Genomic DNA, 15,928 nt, shown 5'->3' with positions numbered 1-15,928 from the left:
GATAATGTGCTGTCCTCTCATGTTGTAATGAGCGAATAAACTGGCTGCAGTGAGCTAACAAGTCTGTATTTGTCTTCTAATATTTATTTCCTTTGTTTGAAACCTTTGTCTCTATTGTGCTGCAGATCAATGAATGCAATGATTTCAAAAAATGAAATGTGGATGGCGAGTTACATAACCACTATTAGTGCACACATTGAAGAGGAAGAGTGCTTTATTAGTCCTACAGAGTGACATTACTGTGTTCACTCTCTTTTCAGAGCACGTGCACACACACACACACACACACACACACACACACACACACACACACACACACACACACAGAGGCATATTGTGCTTTTGCTAAGTTGTATTTGCTAAATGAAAGATCAGTTATTCAAGGTCTCAGATACAGTACATACTTTTCAAAACCTTTCCTTTATTGTGTAACAAATGCGTTAAAATGAAGATTGAATCACTGAAATTAATTGGCTGATTCTAAATAATAAATACGTCTATGATCTATCACCTATCATCTATTTATTATTGGACTGTGATTAGACCGCGGGACCCGTGTGGGCGGGATCATGGCCTCGTTCTCGGTCGCTGATTGGCTTGTTACCGCATGTTTTCACTTCCTCGTCCGGAAAAATCCTTTTCATCTAATTGGTTGAAATAGCTGGCGGGAGAGCCTTTCGCTCGGGTTTGAATTTTCAAAGTCTTCGACTGTGAGTGCTCACGCAGCTAGTTGGTCGGTGCAAATTTAAGATAGTTCTATCAACATTTTTAGTGAGCAGAATTTAGCAATAAATACCAGAAGAATGGCTGTGCCACTAAAGGTAAATTTACGTTTAATCTGAAGTGTGCGATGCGCAAATAGTTTTACTTTTCGCGATGCTAAGGGCAACTATAATAGTTGATTAACTACGCCTCAATTATTTGTTGTGATTATAGTTGAAGTTGCAAAGAAAGATTGATCCAGAGTTCAAACGAGTAAAGCAGCGTTGCCTGGGAAATTCATATTAAATTAACATCTCCCACACACACACGCCATTGAATACATGATTATCGGTGGCTAACATTAGCTCAGTTTTTAAATTGATATATTTGCCTTCTCCGCCGAGTGATTTCTTTTGTTGATGTGTTAGCTGTTAGAATGTCAGTCCGATTGTTACGCTTTGCGTATTTTCTCATTTTTCATTTTTGTCAGCGTTATGTTTTTTTGCTGGTGGATTAAGTAAACTGGGAAGATTAATTAGCGTGGCTCGATTATTGTAGAAAACCCTGTTATAATCGGCCAATTATAAATGCTTCGTCATTTACAACCATGGTAACCTGAATACTACTGTAGAAACATCTATTCTGTTCTTTGAAGATTGAAGAAAATAAATCTAAAAATAACAGTTCAGTTTTTTCTTCTTATTTGTAACATTGTGGCTCTCCTAAAGACACAAATAAATAGTCCTCTTACAATGCAAGAACATTTTCAATAACCATTCTTTGCTGTTTGCAGGCTTTCTTGGAAAACAAACCTCTGGAAAAGACAAAGAAAGATCCAAAGAGGATGTCAGTAGAGAGGATCTATCAGAAGAAGACCCAGTTGGAGCACATTTTGCTTCGGCCGGACTCGTACATAGGCTCCGTAGAACCCGTCACCCAGGTAAGATGTCATCCAGGCGACATCAGCTGTGATTGTGTTCTCACAGCAAACCTTGAGACACAACACAATCAGAACTGATTGATGCCCAATTTTAGAAGCTGATGAAAGCCAGTTGTTGACAACATGATCTTTCCTTAGCAAATGTGGGTGTATGACGAGGATGTTGGACTAAACTGCCGTGATGTGACATTTGTTCCTGGGCTTTACAAGATTTTTGATGAGATCCTGGGTGAGTGAGTGGTTTGTACTTCAGGATGGTCTGTTATGCCGTGACAGTGTTTTGAGTGTGTGTATGATCTGTTTTATTTTCCCTCAGTAAATGCAGCTGACAACAAGCAGAGGGACAAAAGCATGTCCTGCATCAAAGTCAGCATTGATGTGTGAGTTAGACAATGACCAATATCTTAAATTAATTTGACAGTATTTGCTTACAAGTCACGTCTACATGTTTTGTTTCACTGCACTTCTTTGCACATAATAAGTTACATATGTTTATGATTTCAGTGAAAATAACACCATCGCTGTTTGGAATAATGGGAAAGGTATTCCTGTTGTAGAGCACAAGGTAGAGAAGGTCTATGTACCAGCTCTGATCTTTGGACAGCTCCTCACGTCTAGTAACTATGATGATGATGAGAAGAAAGTCACTGGTGTGTATGAATAACTGATTACATTTCGTTAGAGTTGGAGATGATGTAAACGAGATCAGTGCTGTAGTAACCCCGATCCTAATGTTCAATACTCTAGGTGGACGCAATGGGTATGGTGCAAAGCTCTGCAACATTTTTAGCACAAAGTTTACTGTAGAGACTTCCTGTAAAGATTCAAAGAAGACATTTAAGCAGGTAAAAATGAAAGAAAACACTACAATTTTTAACAAAAGGAACTTAGTCCCTAACTGAATCTCTTATGAGATGTAGAACATGTAAATTTAGATTGAATGTTTTCCACAGACCTGGTATGACAATATGGGAAGAGCAGGGGATGCTAACATCAGGTCTTTTGATGGAGAGGAATACACTTGCATCACCTTCAGACCAGATCTGGCCAAGTTTAAAATGAGCATCCTGGATAAAGACACCCTGGCCCTGATGACCAGAAGGGCCTACGATGTTGCTGGGGCCACGAAAGGCGTCCGTGTTTTCTTCAATGGAAAGAGGCTGCCAGTAAGTTATAGCATGGTTTTGCACGTGTTGCTCAATAGATGTTGTCTTTAGAGAATAATTTCCTACATCTGAGAAGATTTTTGGTGGATGGGTTAATATTAGTGGTCACTCCATGAGTCTGCGTGAAATTAAGATGGTTTGTTTTATATTCCAGGTCACAGGTTTCCGTAGCTACGTGGACTTGTATTTAAAGGACAAAGTGGACGAAATAGGAAATGCCTTAAATGTGGTCCATGAGGTTGTCAATGAACGTTGGGAGGTGTGTCTCACCATGAGCGAAAAAGGTTTCCAGCAAGTCAGCTTTGTCAATAGCATTGCTACAACCAAGGTAAAGGTCACCGTGCATTACACCTTGTGAAGTGTGTCACATTTGTGGCCTCTGTTAAAAAAAACAAGTGACTCATGTTGTTTGTTGGAATATTGAGTTCCACCTTTTAAACTTCATCTTATTTTGTCAGATGGTTTAATTTATAAAAAAAAATCTTGCTGCAGTCCCTCAGGTGCACTATTCTAGTGGGCCTTTTTGGCAGCTGAGTACACGTTTGGCTGCTTTCCCAGCTGCTCTGTGTCATAAGTAAGACAAATGACATTTATCCTTTTAATGAGATCTTATCTTTATCTGCCACCTAGGGAGGAAGACATGTTGACTACGTGGCTGATCAGGTGGTCAGCAAACTAATTGAAGTGGTGAAAAAGAAGAACAAAGCTGGAGTGGCTGTCAAGCCATTCCAGGTACTTTGATTATAATCTGTTTACTAAGAAATGTGGATGATGTTGTTATATTAAGATGATGTGTCCAAATTCCTACCTGTAATGAGACTTCTGCTCCTTCTCCAGGTGAAAAACCACATTTGGCTGTTTGTAAATTGCCTGGTTGAGAATCCCACTTTTGACTCTCAGACCAAAGAGAATATGACTCTGCAGCAGAAAAGCTTTGGGTCGACTTGTCCTCTCAGTGACAAGTTTATCAAACAGGTACCAAGAGAAAGAAAAACTGACCTTGCACTCTTGACTGAATAAATTTCGCTGATACATTTACAAATTTGTCATTTATAGGCCACAGCTTGTGGGATTGTGGAAAGTATCATGAATTGGGTGAAGTTTAAGGCTCAGACACAGCTCAATAAGAAATGCTCAGCTGTTAAACATACAAAGATCAAAGGGGTGCCTAAACTGGATGATGCCAACGATGCAGGTAATGTAGTTCTTGTTCAGCATCAGGAGAGAATTAATCACTTGGTCTCATTACAGCTGGTCGTGTTCTCATACAGGTGGTAAGAACTCGATTGGCTGCACACTCATCCTCACTGAGGGAGACTCGGCCAAGACTCTTGCTGTGTCTGGGCTGGGTGTGGTCGGCAGGGACCGCTACGGCGTCTTTCCTCTCAGAGGAAAAATGCTCAACGTGCGGGAGGCCTCTCTCAAGCAGGTTAGGCCCAAAAATTGTGATAATTGTGACTTTTACGACAGCACCTATATTTTTACACATAATTTATGTAATCTGTTGTTTTTCCCATCAGATTATGGAGAATGCTGAAATCAACAACATCATTAAGATCCTTGGCCTGCAGTACAAAAAGAACTACAGTGATCCAGAATCCCTGAAGACTCTGCGCTATGGAAAGATCATGATCATGACAGATCAGGTGTGACAGCAGTTTTAGTTTATTTCTAATTCACATTGATTACGTTAGAGTAGATATAAAAGGTCTTCAAGTTATTACTGAGTATTGAATTCTCATGATTACGACAGGATCAAGATGGCTCCCACATTAAGGGTTTACTGATCAATTTTATCCACCATAACTGGCCATCGCTGCTGCGACACAACTTCATTGAAGAGTTTATCACACCCATCATCAAGGTGAGTTTTAGTTCAGCAGAGATGTGTTCTGCAACCACAATGGAGCGGAAAGTATTTTTCTTCTGGTTGGTTGCTGTATCTTTTAAAACATTTTTCTTCCCTGGTAGTGGACAAAGATTTGGAGTTGCAACACTGCCACCTTGTGGCGATATTGTAAACTGTCAATAGCCTAAATTATATATTTTTTAAAACAAAAAAAACGTTGTCGTTATTTGCTGTGATTGTTTATATATTTCAATGTTTTATTCAATGTCAATAATTTGAACAAAAAGGAGAAAAGCACAATTTGAGTCATGTTTTTCCTTTCTCTCAGGCTTCACACAAAAAATCCCAGCTGTCCTTTTACAGCATCCCTGAATTCAATGCATGGAAGGAAAGCCAGGCCAACCACAAATCCTGGAAAATCAAATACTACAAAGGTTTGTTATAAACCCCTGTGTGGTAGTAAAAAGCCCAAGTAAGCAGCTCTTTCAAAGCTGACCAACGTTGTGGTGTTAATTATGTGATAATCTCACATTTTCTTCACTTGGCTTTGATGCATTCCAGGTTTGGGAACTAGCACATCTCAGGAAGCCAAGGAGTACTTCTCTGATATGCAGAGACATCGTATCCCCTTTAAATATGCAGGACCTGAAGATGATGAAGCTATTACCCTTGTATGAACATTGTAGTTCCTTTTCTGCTTGTATCATTTAAACTATTTTACGGAGCACATATCTGTTCATGATAATGCAGAAGCATGATTTTTTATTTTTTTTTCCTGACCAGGCCTTTAGCAAGAAGAAAGTGGAAGAGCGAAAAGAGTGGCTGACCAACTTCATGACTAACAGACGCCAGCGCAGGGAGCACAACCTGCCTGAGGTAAAATCAGCGCAGACATGACTCGCTATGATTTGTCCGTCTGTTGGGTTTCAACATGTCTTTGGTTTCTTCCCAGGACTACTTGTATGGTCAGACCACCAAGTATCTCTCCTACAATGATTTTGTCAACAAAGAGCTGGTACTTTTCTCCAATTCTGACAATGAGAGGTCAATCCCCTGCCTGGTGGACGGTACGTGATGTTAAGATGACCACGCGCTACTCTTTTGTTACTCCTTCAGAACCCATTTTGTTGAAAGTGAGACTGTTCTAATCTGTATCTACATTTGTGTTTTAGGTTTCAAACCAGGTCAGAGGAAGGTTCTGTTCTGTTGCTTTAAGAGGAATGATAAGCGTGAGGTGAAGGTGGCTCAGTTAGCTGGATCAGTGGCTGAGATGTCGGCCTATCATCATGGAGAAGTGAGTTGATATAACCCTGAAATTCTGGAAAGGACTATCATGTCATTTGATGGTGAAGATATGTGCTTTAACCCTGGCAACTCCCCTGATTAGATCACAAATTTAAAAAGAAACATATTTTCAGGTCTCTCTGATGATGACCATTGTTGGTTTGGCCCAAAACTTCGTGGGAAGCAACAATCTGAACATGCTGCAGCCTCTGGGACAGTTTGGAACCAGGCTGCACGGCGGCAAGGACTCTGCCAGTCCTCGATACATCTTCACCATGCTGAGGTCAGTATCTGCCCTTACATTGTGCCAACATTCTAAAGTTACTGGCCTCTTGTCTTTGTAGTGATTCATTTGTCTCCTTTCTGCCCTTTCAGCACTCTCACTCGTCTCGTTTTTCCACCCGTGGATGACAATTTACTGAAGTACAACTACGATGACAATCAACGCGTAGAGCCAGAGTGGTATATACCCATCATTCCCATGGTGCTAGTCAATGGTGCTGAAGGGATCGGCACTGGTTGGGCCAGCAAAATCCCAAACTACGACGTACGAGAAATCGTCAATAACATCCACCGCATGCTGAATGGTGATGAGCCTCTGCCCATGGTGAGCACAGGCCCTGGCTCTGCTTAGGTCGCTACACGGTCACGTTTTGTGATTAGATGTTGTTATAGCTGTCTTCCATGTCCAATAGCTTCCAAGCTACAAAGGATTCAAGGGAACCATTGAACATGTGATGAACAACCAGTATATGAACAGTGGAGAGGTGGCCATCATTGATTCCACCACTATTGAGATCTCAGAATTGCCGGTCAAATCCTGGACACAGGTAGGTGACTAAAGCCTCGCCTGATCTTCAAATTGTATACATCCCTGAAAGAAATGAGGTATTGTTCCTTTCTGTGACTAATTAACGCTTCAACTCTGTCTAGACCTACAAAGAGAACGTGTTGGAGCCCATGTTAAACGGCACTGAAAAGGTGCCTCCTCTCATCACGGACTTTAAGGAATACCACACAGACACCACTGTGCGCTTTGTGGTCAAGATGTCAGAGGAGAAGCTTCGTGAGGCCGAGGCCGCTGGCTTTCACAAAGTCTTCAAGCTTCAGAATCCTCTCACCTGCAACTCCATGGTAATGGAGCCACACCCATGTGACATTCTGGTAACAGTGAATTGTGACCGTCTTGTGGAGCCGTCCTTTTTAATCCCTTATGTCCTGGGTTTCAGGTTCTTTTTGACCATGCGGGCAGCCTGAAGAAGTACGAGTCTGTGCAGGATATTCTAAAGGACTTCTTTGAGTTGAGGATGAAATATTATGTCCTGAGAAAGGACTGGTTGGTTGGCATGCTGGGTGCAGAGAGCGCTAAACTCACCAACCAGGCCCGCTTCATTCTGGAGAAAATCCAGGGCACCCTAGTTATTGGTTAGCATCTTTTTTCCTATTAAGAACCAGTTTGGTTTAAATTTTCCATGATTAAAATGATTTTTCTATATTGACTTATAGAGAACAAGCCCAAAAAGGAATTGATCCGTATGCTGCAGCAGATGGGCTATGACTCGGACCCAGTCAAGGCATGGAAACTGGCTCAGGAGAAGGTATGGCGCTAATAAGTAATGCTCAGTAGTTCATATGTGCCTCCACAAATATCATTCCATATGTACATTCCCACCCTTAGAATGAGGAGGAGACGGTTGAGGAACAGGAGGAGGATGAAGCGAAGGAGGAGGAGGCCAGTGGGCCAGACTACAACTACCTGCTGAGCATGCCCATGTGGTTCCTGACCAAGGAGAAGAAAGAGGAACTATGCAAACAGAGGGATGCTAAGGTGTGAGCTTTAAGCTCCTTTAAAATACTAATCTCAAATTCTCAAGCAAACTAAGTTTCGAACCACCTGTCACCTGGCAGCTGACTGAGCTAAACACCCTGAAGAAGAGGAGTCCCATAGACCTCTGGAAGGAAGATCTTGCTGCTTTCTCTGAGGAGCTCGAGGTATTGACCCTTGTGAAGGAGGGCTTGGTCATTAATCCAGGCGTCTTGATCATTCAGCACTCAAAATCTTTAGCCCTCGTTACATTTTTGTTCTTTTTCAGAACTCTGAGGCAAAAGAGAAGGAGAATGCTGCCATGCCTGTCAAAAAGGGAGCTGGGAAAGGCAAAACATTAAAGATGAAGCAGGAGACTCGGCCCACTCCACAGGGCCGCCGTGTTATTCCACGTGTCACCAGCACCATGAAGGCTGAGGCTAACAGGAAGGCAGATACTAAGAAAGGTGAAGCCAAGAGAGGCAAGAAAATCAAGGTGGGTCTGTGTTTCTTACCCGACTCCCCCACATTTTCTCAAATGAACAAACATTTGACTGGATGTCATCTGCTGCAGAGTGAGGATGTGGTGATGCAGATGGACTTTGAAGATGCAGAGGGAGTCATGTCAAGCGAGGACGTCGGCTTGGCTGCACGACTGAGCAAGAAAACGAAAACGCAGGCAAAGGAAAAAGGTAAGACCGGAGATAACTCCCCCCCAATTCCATCAATCGGAGCAGAGTCGCCAGTTCAGTGACGTGTAACAGATTGAGAATATAAAATAAAAGCACGTTTACTCCGTTGGTTCTGATGGATTTTAAAGCTGCATCGTTACTGTAAAAAAAACCTTCTTGATCCTTTGCAACTGCAGCAGTAAAAAGCAGCAAGCAGAGCACCATTCAGTTCAAACCTGTTGCCAAGAAGCCTAAGAAGAATCCATGGTCGGACGATGAGACCCCTCAGTCTGACAGCGACATGGAGGATGAGGAGGAAGTGGCTGCGCCTCGGGAGCAGGTTGGACGCAGAGCCAAAGGTGGGGCAGCTCAAAGTCCTCAGCCACTGTCATTGCTTATATATCTGGCTATAAAATAATATAATTCTGTCCCATAGATACTGTGAAGTACAGTCTGTCTGACAGCGAGGAGGAATGGAATTTCCATGGGAAGAACGCTCCCAAACGGAAGGCTGTTATCAGTGACGACGACAGCTTCATCCCAGATGCTGACTCCCCAGCACCATCTCCCAAAGTTCCAGAGCCGGTGTAAGTGGGACAAAGATGTCAGACAAAGCGTCTGTGAGAGGTTTTCTTGATTCACTCCAACTTTCTCTGCAGGAAGAAAGTGGCAAAAAGCAAATCGACTAGTAAACCAACGGAGAGCAAGTCCAGCTGTAAGTCCCTGTCATGTGACTATCTCAACCAATCAGAATCATCTGTGTGAGAGATGGGTTTTCTCCATTTGGTGGTTTCCAGCTCCTTCAGACGACCAGGTGACGGCCTCAAAGGCTCCGGTTAAACCAAAACCTAAAGAGACTGTGGCCAAAAAAGCTCCTGCCGCCAAAAAGCCAGCGGCCCCAAAGAAGAAGGCTACAGGTGATTAAATCAGCCCCGCCGAGAGCACCTCGGATTCCCGCTGTGGTCCATCAGCAGACAGACGAGACGTTCAGAGCTGAACTCTGTGGTCTCCTCTTAGGTGTGAAGCAGTCGTCCATCGCGGACGCCTTTTCCAAACCCAAACCTTCGTCCACCAGTGCCAAGAGAGTCCCCTCCTTCGACTCTAGTGACTCCGAGGCAGAGGTGAAGGCCGCAGCGAAAAAGGCAAAGCCCGTTTCCAAACGGAAGCAGGCGGTCAGCGACGACTCCGACAGCGATTCAGACAACCTCATGTCGCGCCTCAAGGCCAAAAGCGCAGGCAGCAAGGTGAGCCCTGATCCCGGAGCTGGCGTCATTTGTCATGAAGGCGAATCGCAGCTCAATGTTTCCTCTGTTCTTGTAGAAACCCAAGAAGTGCACAACTGATGAAACCTTCAGCATTTCCAGCCAGGAAGCGCCCGTCGCCGTGGAGTCGCGCAACAACCCCTCGCGTGCACGCAAACCCGTCACCTACGCACTAGACTCAGACTCGGATGAAGACTTTTAAAGGATGTATGTTTAGCTCTTTTTAGTCTAGAATATAAAAACAGCTTTTACCGTTACGCTGGTCAGGCTTTTCTGACCTGATTTTACCAAGGAAAAGTTGTTTAGTGCGATATTTTGGTAGCTGGCCTCGTTGCACTGTTTTTGTAAATATTTCAATGGTTGCTCATTTGTTGTCTTAAAAAATAAAGTTGTTTGTGTTCTGTAATTGGTGGGTTGGTGATGGTGAGCGGAATGTTGTGTCTGCCTGGGAGGGGAAATGTGAGACCGGTGCTAAAGGGAAACCAGTCATTAGGAGATCAGAATGGGCAAGTTGGCTTTACTGTTAAACCAGTGTGTAAAGTGTAATTTTGAAGCTAGTTTAATCATCATTCATGCAGATTTCATCAGGAGTTTTGACTAGATTTGGATGCTTCGAAGGGGAACAGGAAAGTATGAATCGGAGGCTTCCTGCCACTTAGGAAGCTCTTTGAAACGCTCACAAGTGTTTGCCTTTCATAGGCGTTCTCCAGGCCTCTTGATTGGAACTGATTAGGATGGAACAGGAATTTCCTCTAAAGTTGCCACCCTCACAATTATAAAGTTCCTGCAGCCCTTAAAGACTTTATGTTCTTGCTTTGATGCAGCTTTTACACTGGCTGTGAGTAGATGAAGCTAATGCCTCGGTTTTGAAGGTTATCCAGTGAGGTCTGCATGTTTCTGCATCAGGTAAATAGCGTTTTTCTTTGAACTTTGTGATCTCGAGCCATGACTGGTCTCAGGAAAGATTCTAACTGGTGAAGCTATATAACATCTCCGCTACACTGACTCATACAGCCTGACGATAAACCAACACTCGTGTTGATCAAAGTTCACTGTTATTCTTAGTCATCCCTTGTGATGATCTCACATTACAGATCCAACTTCTTTGCTCTGTGATAAGGTGTATTTGCCACTAAGAGAACTTGGCATGTTTTCCTCTTTCTAGAGAAAAGAGCAGGAGAAATAATCTTTTCTCATCTACTGAAATGCTCAAACACGTGTGAAGGTGCTTGTCTGTGCCAAACCAACAAATCTGTTGCTGTACTTTGACGCCGCTTTCTTCATTTCAACTTTAAGAGTGACTGCACTGATTATGTCAGGGGGCTACGTCAAGACTTTATATCTGTATCAAGGGGGAGGAAAAAAGAAACCTTGTGAAATGTCTATGCGTATAATGAAAAAAAAAATCTTCCAATCGGTGACACATATTCTAAAAAATGAGTTTTAGTTTGCAAAACTTTGACTCATCCTGATTTCTAAAGCTTTTCTCTCTTTTCTTCTTAAATTTCAAAAACAATCATTGCTTTAGATCTCCCTTTATGTTGATTATTATTATTAAATCTTTGCTCACCAGTTTTGCTATTTGACACCCTCGAATGTTATAAGGGAAATTATTAATTTTTGACTTGAGGTTTCACCACAGATCACCAAGAAATAGTGAAACATTTAAGAGGGTGTCAATAATTTCCAGACCCACTGTGTGCTCATGTCCATATAGATGCTGAGTAAAGATTCTGCTCATTAGAGGAATCTTGAAGATTCTTGAAAGAAAGGATGATGATTGAGTGTTTTTAGTTGGTTCTGAATATTCTTTAGTCAGGTTCATATTTCATATTTTGAATAAGGCAGCTGCTGAATCTTTGTGTGATACTACAGAGGTTATTAAGTAACAGATTTGTTCATTGTTATTGCTTTATCACACTCTTTACTGTATTGTTTCTCGTAATTCTGTTTCATTTTTGGTTTCAGACTTTCTGGAATCTGGACCTACCTTTGACCTGCCATTTGATCCATTATCAGTGTTGAACTGGAGATAATTAAACTTGCTTTAGTTTCTTTATGTGTCCAGAAGCAACTGTTTCCCTGAGTGGAGTGGCGGCACACGTCTCCCCTTTGCCAGAATCTCTAGCTAAAACCGTGAAAGTGCTGCAGACATGGGGGAATGGGGCTTCCTCGGTGGACTCTTCGACAGCCTCCAGGCTCACTCGCCCATGCTCGGCCGCTTCTGGCTCCTGCTCATGCTCATCTTTCGGATAGTGATCCTCGGAACTGTGGCCAGCGACCTGTTTGAGGACGAACAGGAGGAATTTGCCTGCAACACCCTCCAGCCGGGCTGCAAACAGGTGTGTTACGACATGGCCTTTCCCATCTCGCAGTACAGATTCTGGGTGTTTCACATCGTCCTCATCGCCACGCCATCGCTGCTTTTTCTGGTTTACACCATGCATCACCACAATAAGAAGAACTCCAAATTCAATCAGAGGTACAATGAAGACATCCGTTTAAGGAGGCTTTACATCGTCAACGTGGTGTTTCGCATCCTGGCAGAAGTTGGGTTTCTCGTGGGTCAGTGGCTGCTCTATGGCTTCAAGGTGGAGGCCCAGTTCCCCTGCAGCCGCTTCCCCTGCCCCTACACCGTGGACTGCTTCACCTCCCGCCCGGCGGAGAAAACCGTCTTCCTCTGCTTCTACTTTGTCGTCGGGGCGATTGCAGCCCTTTTCAGCTGTGCTGAGCTCTTCCACAGCTCCATAAAGTGGTTCTGCTGCAGCACGGAGGTAGGAAGGCAGAAACAGAACTTGCCCTGTATCAGCGACAACCTCTTCAACTTCAAGCAGGAAGAAGAGACAGCAAAGGAGAAGCGGCAGATGAAGAATCCGCACGCACCCAACAGCGTGAGGCAGAAGAGAGGATCAGCGAAGAGCATCTCTAGGAAGAGCTCCAGTGGCGTCCACAGGCACATCGGTGGGAAAGTGGTGAGCACCAGGACATTCATGGTGTGAGCGCAGTGTTTGGATCAGACTCTTTTTTCATTAAATTCACGATTTAATATTTACATGACTGACCTTTGCTGGAAGATGGACACAAACTGGTTAGGTTTAGTGAATAAAGATGAACTGGTTTGGTTGATGGTTTGATCGAAGGAATGGAAGACACAAAAGGAAATACGCCACCTGGACACTATTTGGAGCTTCATCTTGAATTTTAGGTCAGTTGTGGCACATTTGACAGTTACAGATCAGGGTTAGTGCTTCATCAGGTTTGATGGTGCTGGAAGAACGTTTGATTTGTTTTAGATGGATATACATCTTTCAACTTTCAAGAAAGAGATGCAGAGATCATTTGCCGTTCACAAGCTTAGCTAAACCGAAGTACAGAAGCCCACCACAGGGGGCAGTGTGACCCAGGATGTAAAAGTCTCTCTGTTAGAGTTTTACCTGATGATGTGATGTTTCAATGTAGTCGCACCACCTATTTTGTGCGACTTTCACGAGGTCAGCATGTCCTGATGATGCTCTTGCACGTGGGTTTCACATACATTTCAGTCTTTAACTAGAATACAATCAACCAGAGTGTTATCTGACTGTGAAATCCCCCCCACCCCCCCCCCCCACCCGCCCCCCGCCCGAGGTTATAAGGAATCCATACTGCTCTAACAGTCAACTTCATAAATGTGTTTTACCTTCTGATTCCTTGGTCTTAACTTGTAACAGAAATGTTCTCCAGATATTCTCAAACAGAGGCGCTCCACACTCACACAACAGATGTTATTCCCAGTAAATCATCACGCTCTCACACAGTGACTAACCTCGTCCCATCGTGGAAATGAAGAAATGCAGATGTTTCCTGATTTTATTTAATAACACGGCGCCTCTTTAACAGATGCAGCTGTTTGTGCTTCCTTTGTTAAATGTGTTTTTCCACTTAATTATGAATAAATGCATGAAAAAAAAGCAGGGACGTCTCTAGTGTTATAAATCCCAGGACATTATTCCCCATTATGTGTTCCCTGCACCGGCTCTCAGGTGCTGTGAAATGTGTGAAAGGCAATGTTCAGATCTTTTTTTCCATAGCTTCCAAAGTTTTGTTGGGAAATGTTTCATTTAAAAAAAAAAACACACACACAGATTATACAGCTGAGTCATCTCACTTTATACATCTGAAACCATTTAAGTTATATAAGAGTCATAAAAACTGAGGAACAGCGACACTTGCCTCTGATTTACTTTTATTGTTCTTTTAGGAGTTTTGCAGGAATCTGTGATCAAACAGTTCATCTAAAACTACTGTCAGACTATTCTAATCAGTCAGTTTAGAGTTCCACTTTGTGTTTGCTGATAATTGTTTCCTATTAAATTAACTCTGACCTCTAAAGTGTGGCCCCTGCAGACTCTATGAGATGCAGTACCCTACCTCGGCAGTAGGTGGCAGCAGTGAAATAGCGAACCAGTTGAGCTCGTCCTCTCTGTGACGTCTTCATCTAAAGCTCCATTATTACAGCCATAACATTCACTCTTCCATTCACCGGGGCTTGATTTAATATTTTCTCCCCACCCCCCCTCCCTCGGGCCATGCTTCCTGACACGGCTAATGGTTCATTCTTCATTTCCGATAGAAGCATCGTAATGTCTGTCGCAGTCGTTCAGCCGAGGAACTCTTTATGTGTCTGTGAGGACTGAATAAAGCAGTTTATTTATTTTTTTTGCTGTAATGAGTTCTGCCTCTGATGATGAAGATGTTGTCTGAAGTCTGAAGCTCTGACAGATGTATGCGGCATCCGAGCAGGGAGGGATCTGAATACTCTCCAAAGAAGCTTAATTTGGACTCAGATTTCCCTTCCAGGACACACCAAACGTGCTTTTCCCTGGACACAATATATATGCATATTGCAAACCTCTTTGATGTGAACGGAACAGAATTGGAAATGTGTTTTATGTAAGAGTTTGAGAAGGGAGGAAGGGAAAGTCGAAGAGGATTACTGTCAAAACTTTCCCCACTCTCCTTTTGTCTCCATCTACCTTTTCATGTCTGCCTCTTTCAAGATGGAAGTGTTCCTATTTCTGTCTTTCTCCCTCCCCTCCTCCTCAGACCCTCTCCCTTCATACTCTGCATACCTCTCTGTATGTTCTGGATCTGGGGAGGCCTCACTGCTGGAGTCTGTCTCGGTCTGGGAAAAAAGGGGGGAAAAAAAATGTAGGTCATCTGTTTTCCGCAGCTTCCTTCACACCAGCGATGAGCAGAAGATAGAAATGATAACATCTTCTTCCTCACCCAGTCACCACCTAGTCTTCCTCAACCTTGAGAGGGGAGGCTCCCTGTGCCTCACCCCTCAATCAACCACCTAGGCCCTTTTTCACGGTGCAGATGGTTGACTGATGGCTCCCCAGGACATCTCTGAAGTCACACACGCTCCTCCTTCCACCTTATAGCACAGGGTGGTAATAGACGATGGAAATAGAATGTGCTAGTTGTAGTTTCCATCGTTCAGTCTACAACTTTGCAGCACATTTAAAATCGATGCAACACGTCTGATGTTTCCCTCATTTTCCTTCCTGTTATCCAGACGCCATTTTCTTTTCTTTTTTTTTGCTTGGATATGCAGCTGCCATTTAGCTTAGCTTTGCAGAAAAAAAGAAAAAAAAAGAAAGTGACAGAGAGGAAACATCCAACATCCAGCCTTCAACACACATATTTCTCATTGGTTCAGTGCTTGGTAAGCTGTGGGGGTGCTGATGGATGTTGGGACTAGCTGTGGACGCGACCCGGACCGGCTGTGTGTCACCAACTGATGCGGAGCGATCTGCCCAAACACACAGCGTGCGAATGGTGATGTATACATCTCTGTGTCAGCGCCGGTGACCAGGGATCCAGGAGAGCTCATATCTCCCTCCTGGAAGCTGCTGAAGCGTGCCTGCAAGTTTATGGCGTCACCGAGGAACTCGGGTCAGCGCACATCACACCTCGGTGCTCCACCTCCTCCTCACCCACCCTCCATCTGTGCACTCCATCCATCCCTCCTTCCCTCCTTCCGCAACGTTTACGGCGCAGCACTGGCAACCCTCCCTCCATCTGTTTCCTTCACTTCTGCTTTTCCTTGCCTAAAGGGCAGGTTTGCAGCGCGAAGAGTGCACTGTCATCCAGATCCCTTTTTCTCCCTCTCATCTCCCACCACGTTCTATCTCGTTTCGAAGGGAAAATGTTGTGTCAAGGCCTCAGAGCTCAGTCAGTCAGCCATGTTACACACAGTGACCAG

General features: G+C 43.6%; 2 protein-coding genes across 2 annotated transcripts; both read left to right on the top strand.

Annotated features, from left to right (window-relative positions):
* The first annotated feature begins 666 nt into the window (after positions 1–666).
* top2a (DNA topoisomerase II alpha) lies at positions 667–10,084 on the top strand. Its single transcript, XM_011604055.2, has 35 exons — positions 667–821; positions 1,496–1,642; positions 1,781–1,871; positions 1,959–2,022; positions 2,147–2,292; positions 2,390–2,487; positions 2,596–2,808; positions 2,963–3,136; positions 3,439–3,540; positions 3,646–3,783; positions 3,865–4,003; positions 4,080–4,237; positions 4,329–4,454; positions 4,562–4,672; positions 4,986–5,091; positions 5,219–5,328; positions 5,441–5,533; positions 5,610–5,724; positions 5,830–5,951; positions 6,076–6,224; positions 6,317–6,548; positions 6,637–6,771; positions 6,875–7,075; positions 7,171–7,366; positions 7,448–7,539; positions 7,620–7,769; positions 7,850–7,933; positions 8,035–8,241; positions 8,320–8,437; positions 8,614–8,775; positions 8,853–9,003; positions 9,076–9,131; positions 9,214–9,333; positions 9,434–9,660; positions 9,737–10,084. Exons 1-35 carry the CDS (start codon positions 804–806, stop codon positions 9,878–9,880), a joined length of 4,695 nt encoding a protein of 1,564 aa, XP_011602357.2. The 5' UTR covers positions 667–803; the 3' UTR covers positions 9,881–10,084.
* A 96-nt stretch (positions 10,085–10,180) lies between these two features.
* LOC101075653 (gap junction delta-3 protein-like) lies at positions 10,181–13,266 on the top strand. Its single transcript, XM_003961468.3, has 2 exons — positions 10,181–10,584; positions 11,647–13,266. The coding sequence occupies exon 2, from the start codon at positions 11,832–11,834 to the stop codon at positions 12,675–12,677; it is 846 nt and encodes a 281-aa protein (XP_003961517.1). The 5' UTR covers positions 10,181–10,584; positions 11,647–11,831; the 3' UTR covers positions 12,678–13,266.
* The last annotated feature ends 2,662 nt before the right edge of the window (positions 13,267–15,928 follow it).

The sequence above is a fragment of the Takifugu rubripes genome, chromosome 1, assembly GCF_901000725.2.
Source record: "Takifugu rubripes chromosome 1, fTakRub1.2, whole genome shotgun sequence".
Taxonomy (NCBI): Eukaryota; Metazoa; Chordata; class Actinopteri; order Tetraodontiformes; family Tetraodontidae; genus Takifugu; species Takifugu rubripes.
The sequence above is the reverse complement of the archived record's forward strand: the minus strand, read 5'-3'. Positions and strand labels throughout refer to the sequence as shown.

Excerpts from the sequence above, each read along its gene's own strand:
- LOC101075653 (XM_003961468.3), top strand. The coding sequence starts at position 11,832 with ATGGGGGAATGGGGCTTCCTCGGTGGACTCTTCGACAGCCTCCAGGCT.
- top2a (XM_011604055.2), top strand. Across the intron at positions 2,023-2,146 it reads ATCAAAGTCAGCATTGATGT|TGAAAATAACACCATCGCTG; the intron begins GTGAGTTAGACA and ends TTATGATTTCAG. Across the intron at positions 3,137-3,438 it reads ATAGCATTGCTACAACCAAG|GGAGGAAGACATGTTGACTA; the intron begins GTAAAGGTCACC and ends TCTGCCACCTAG.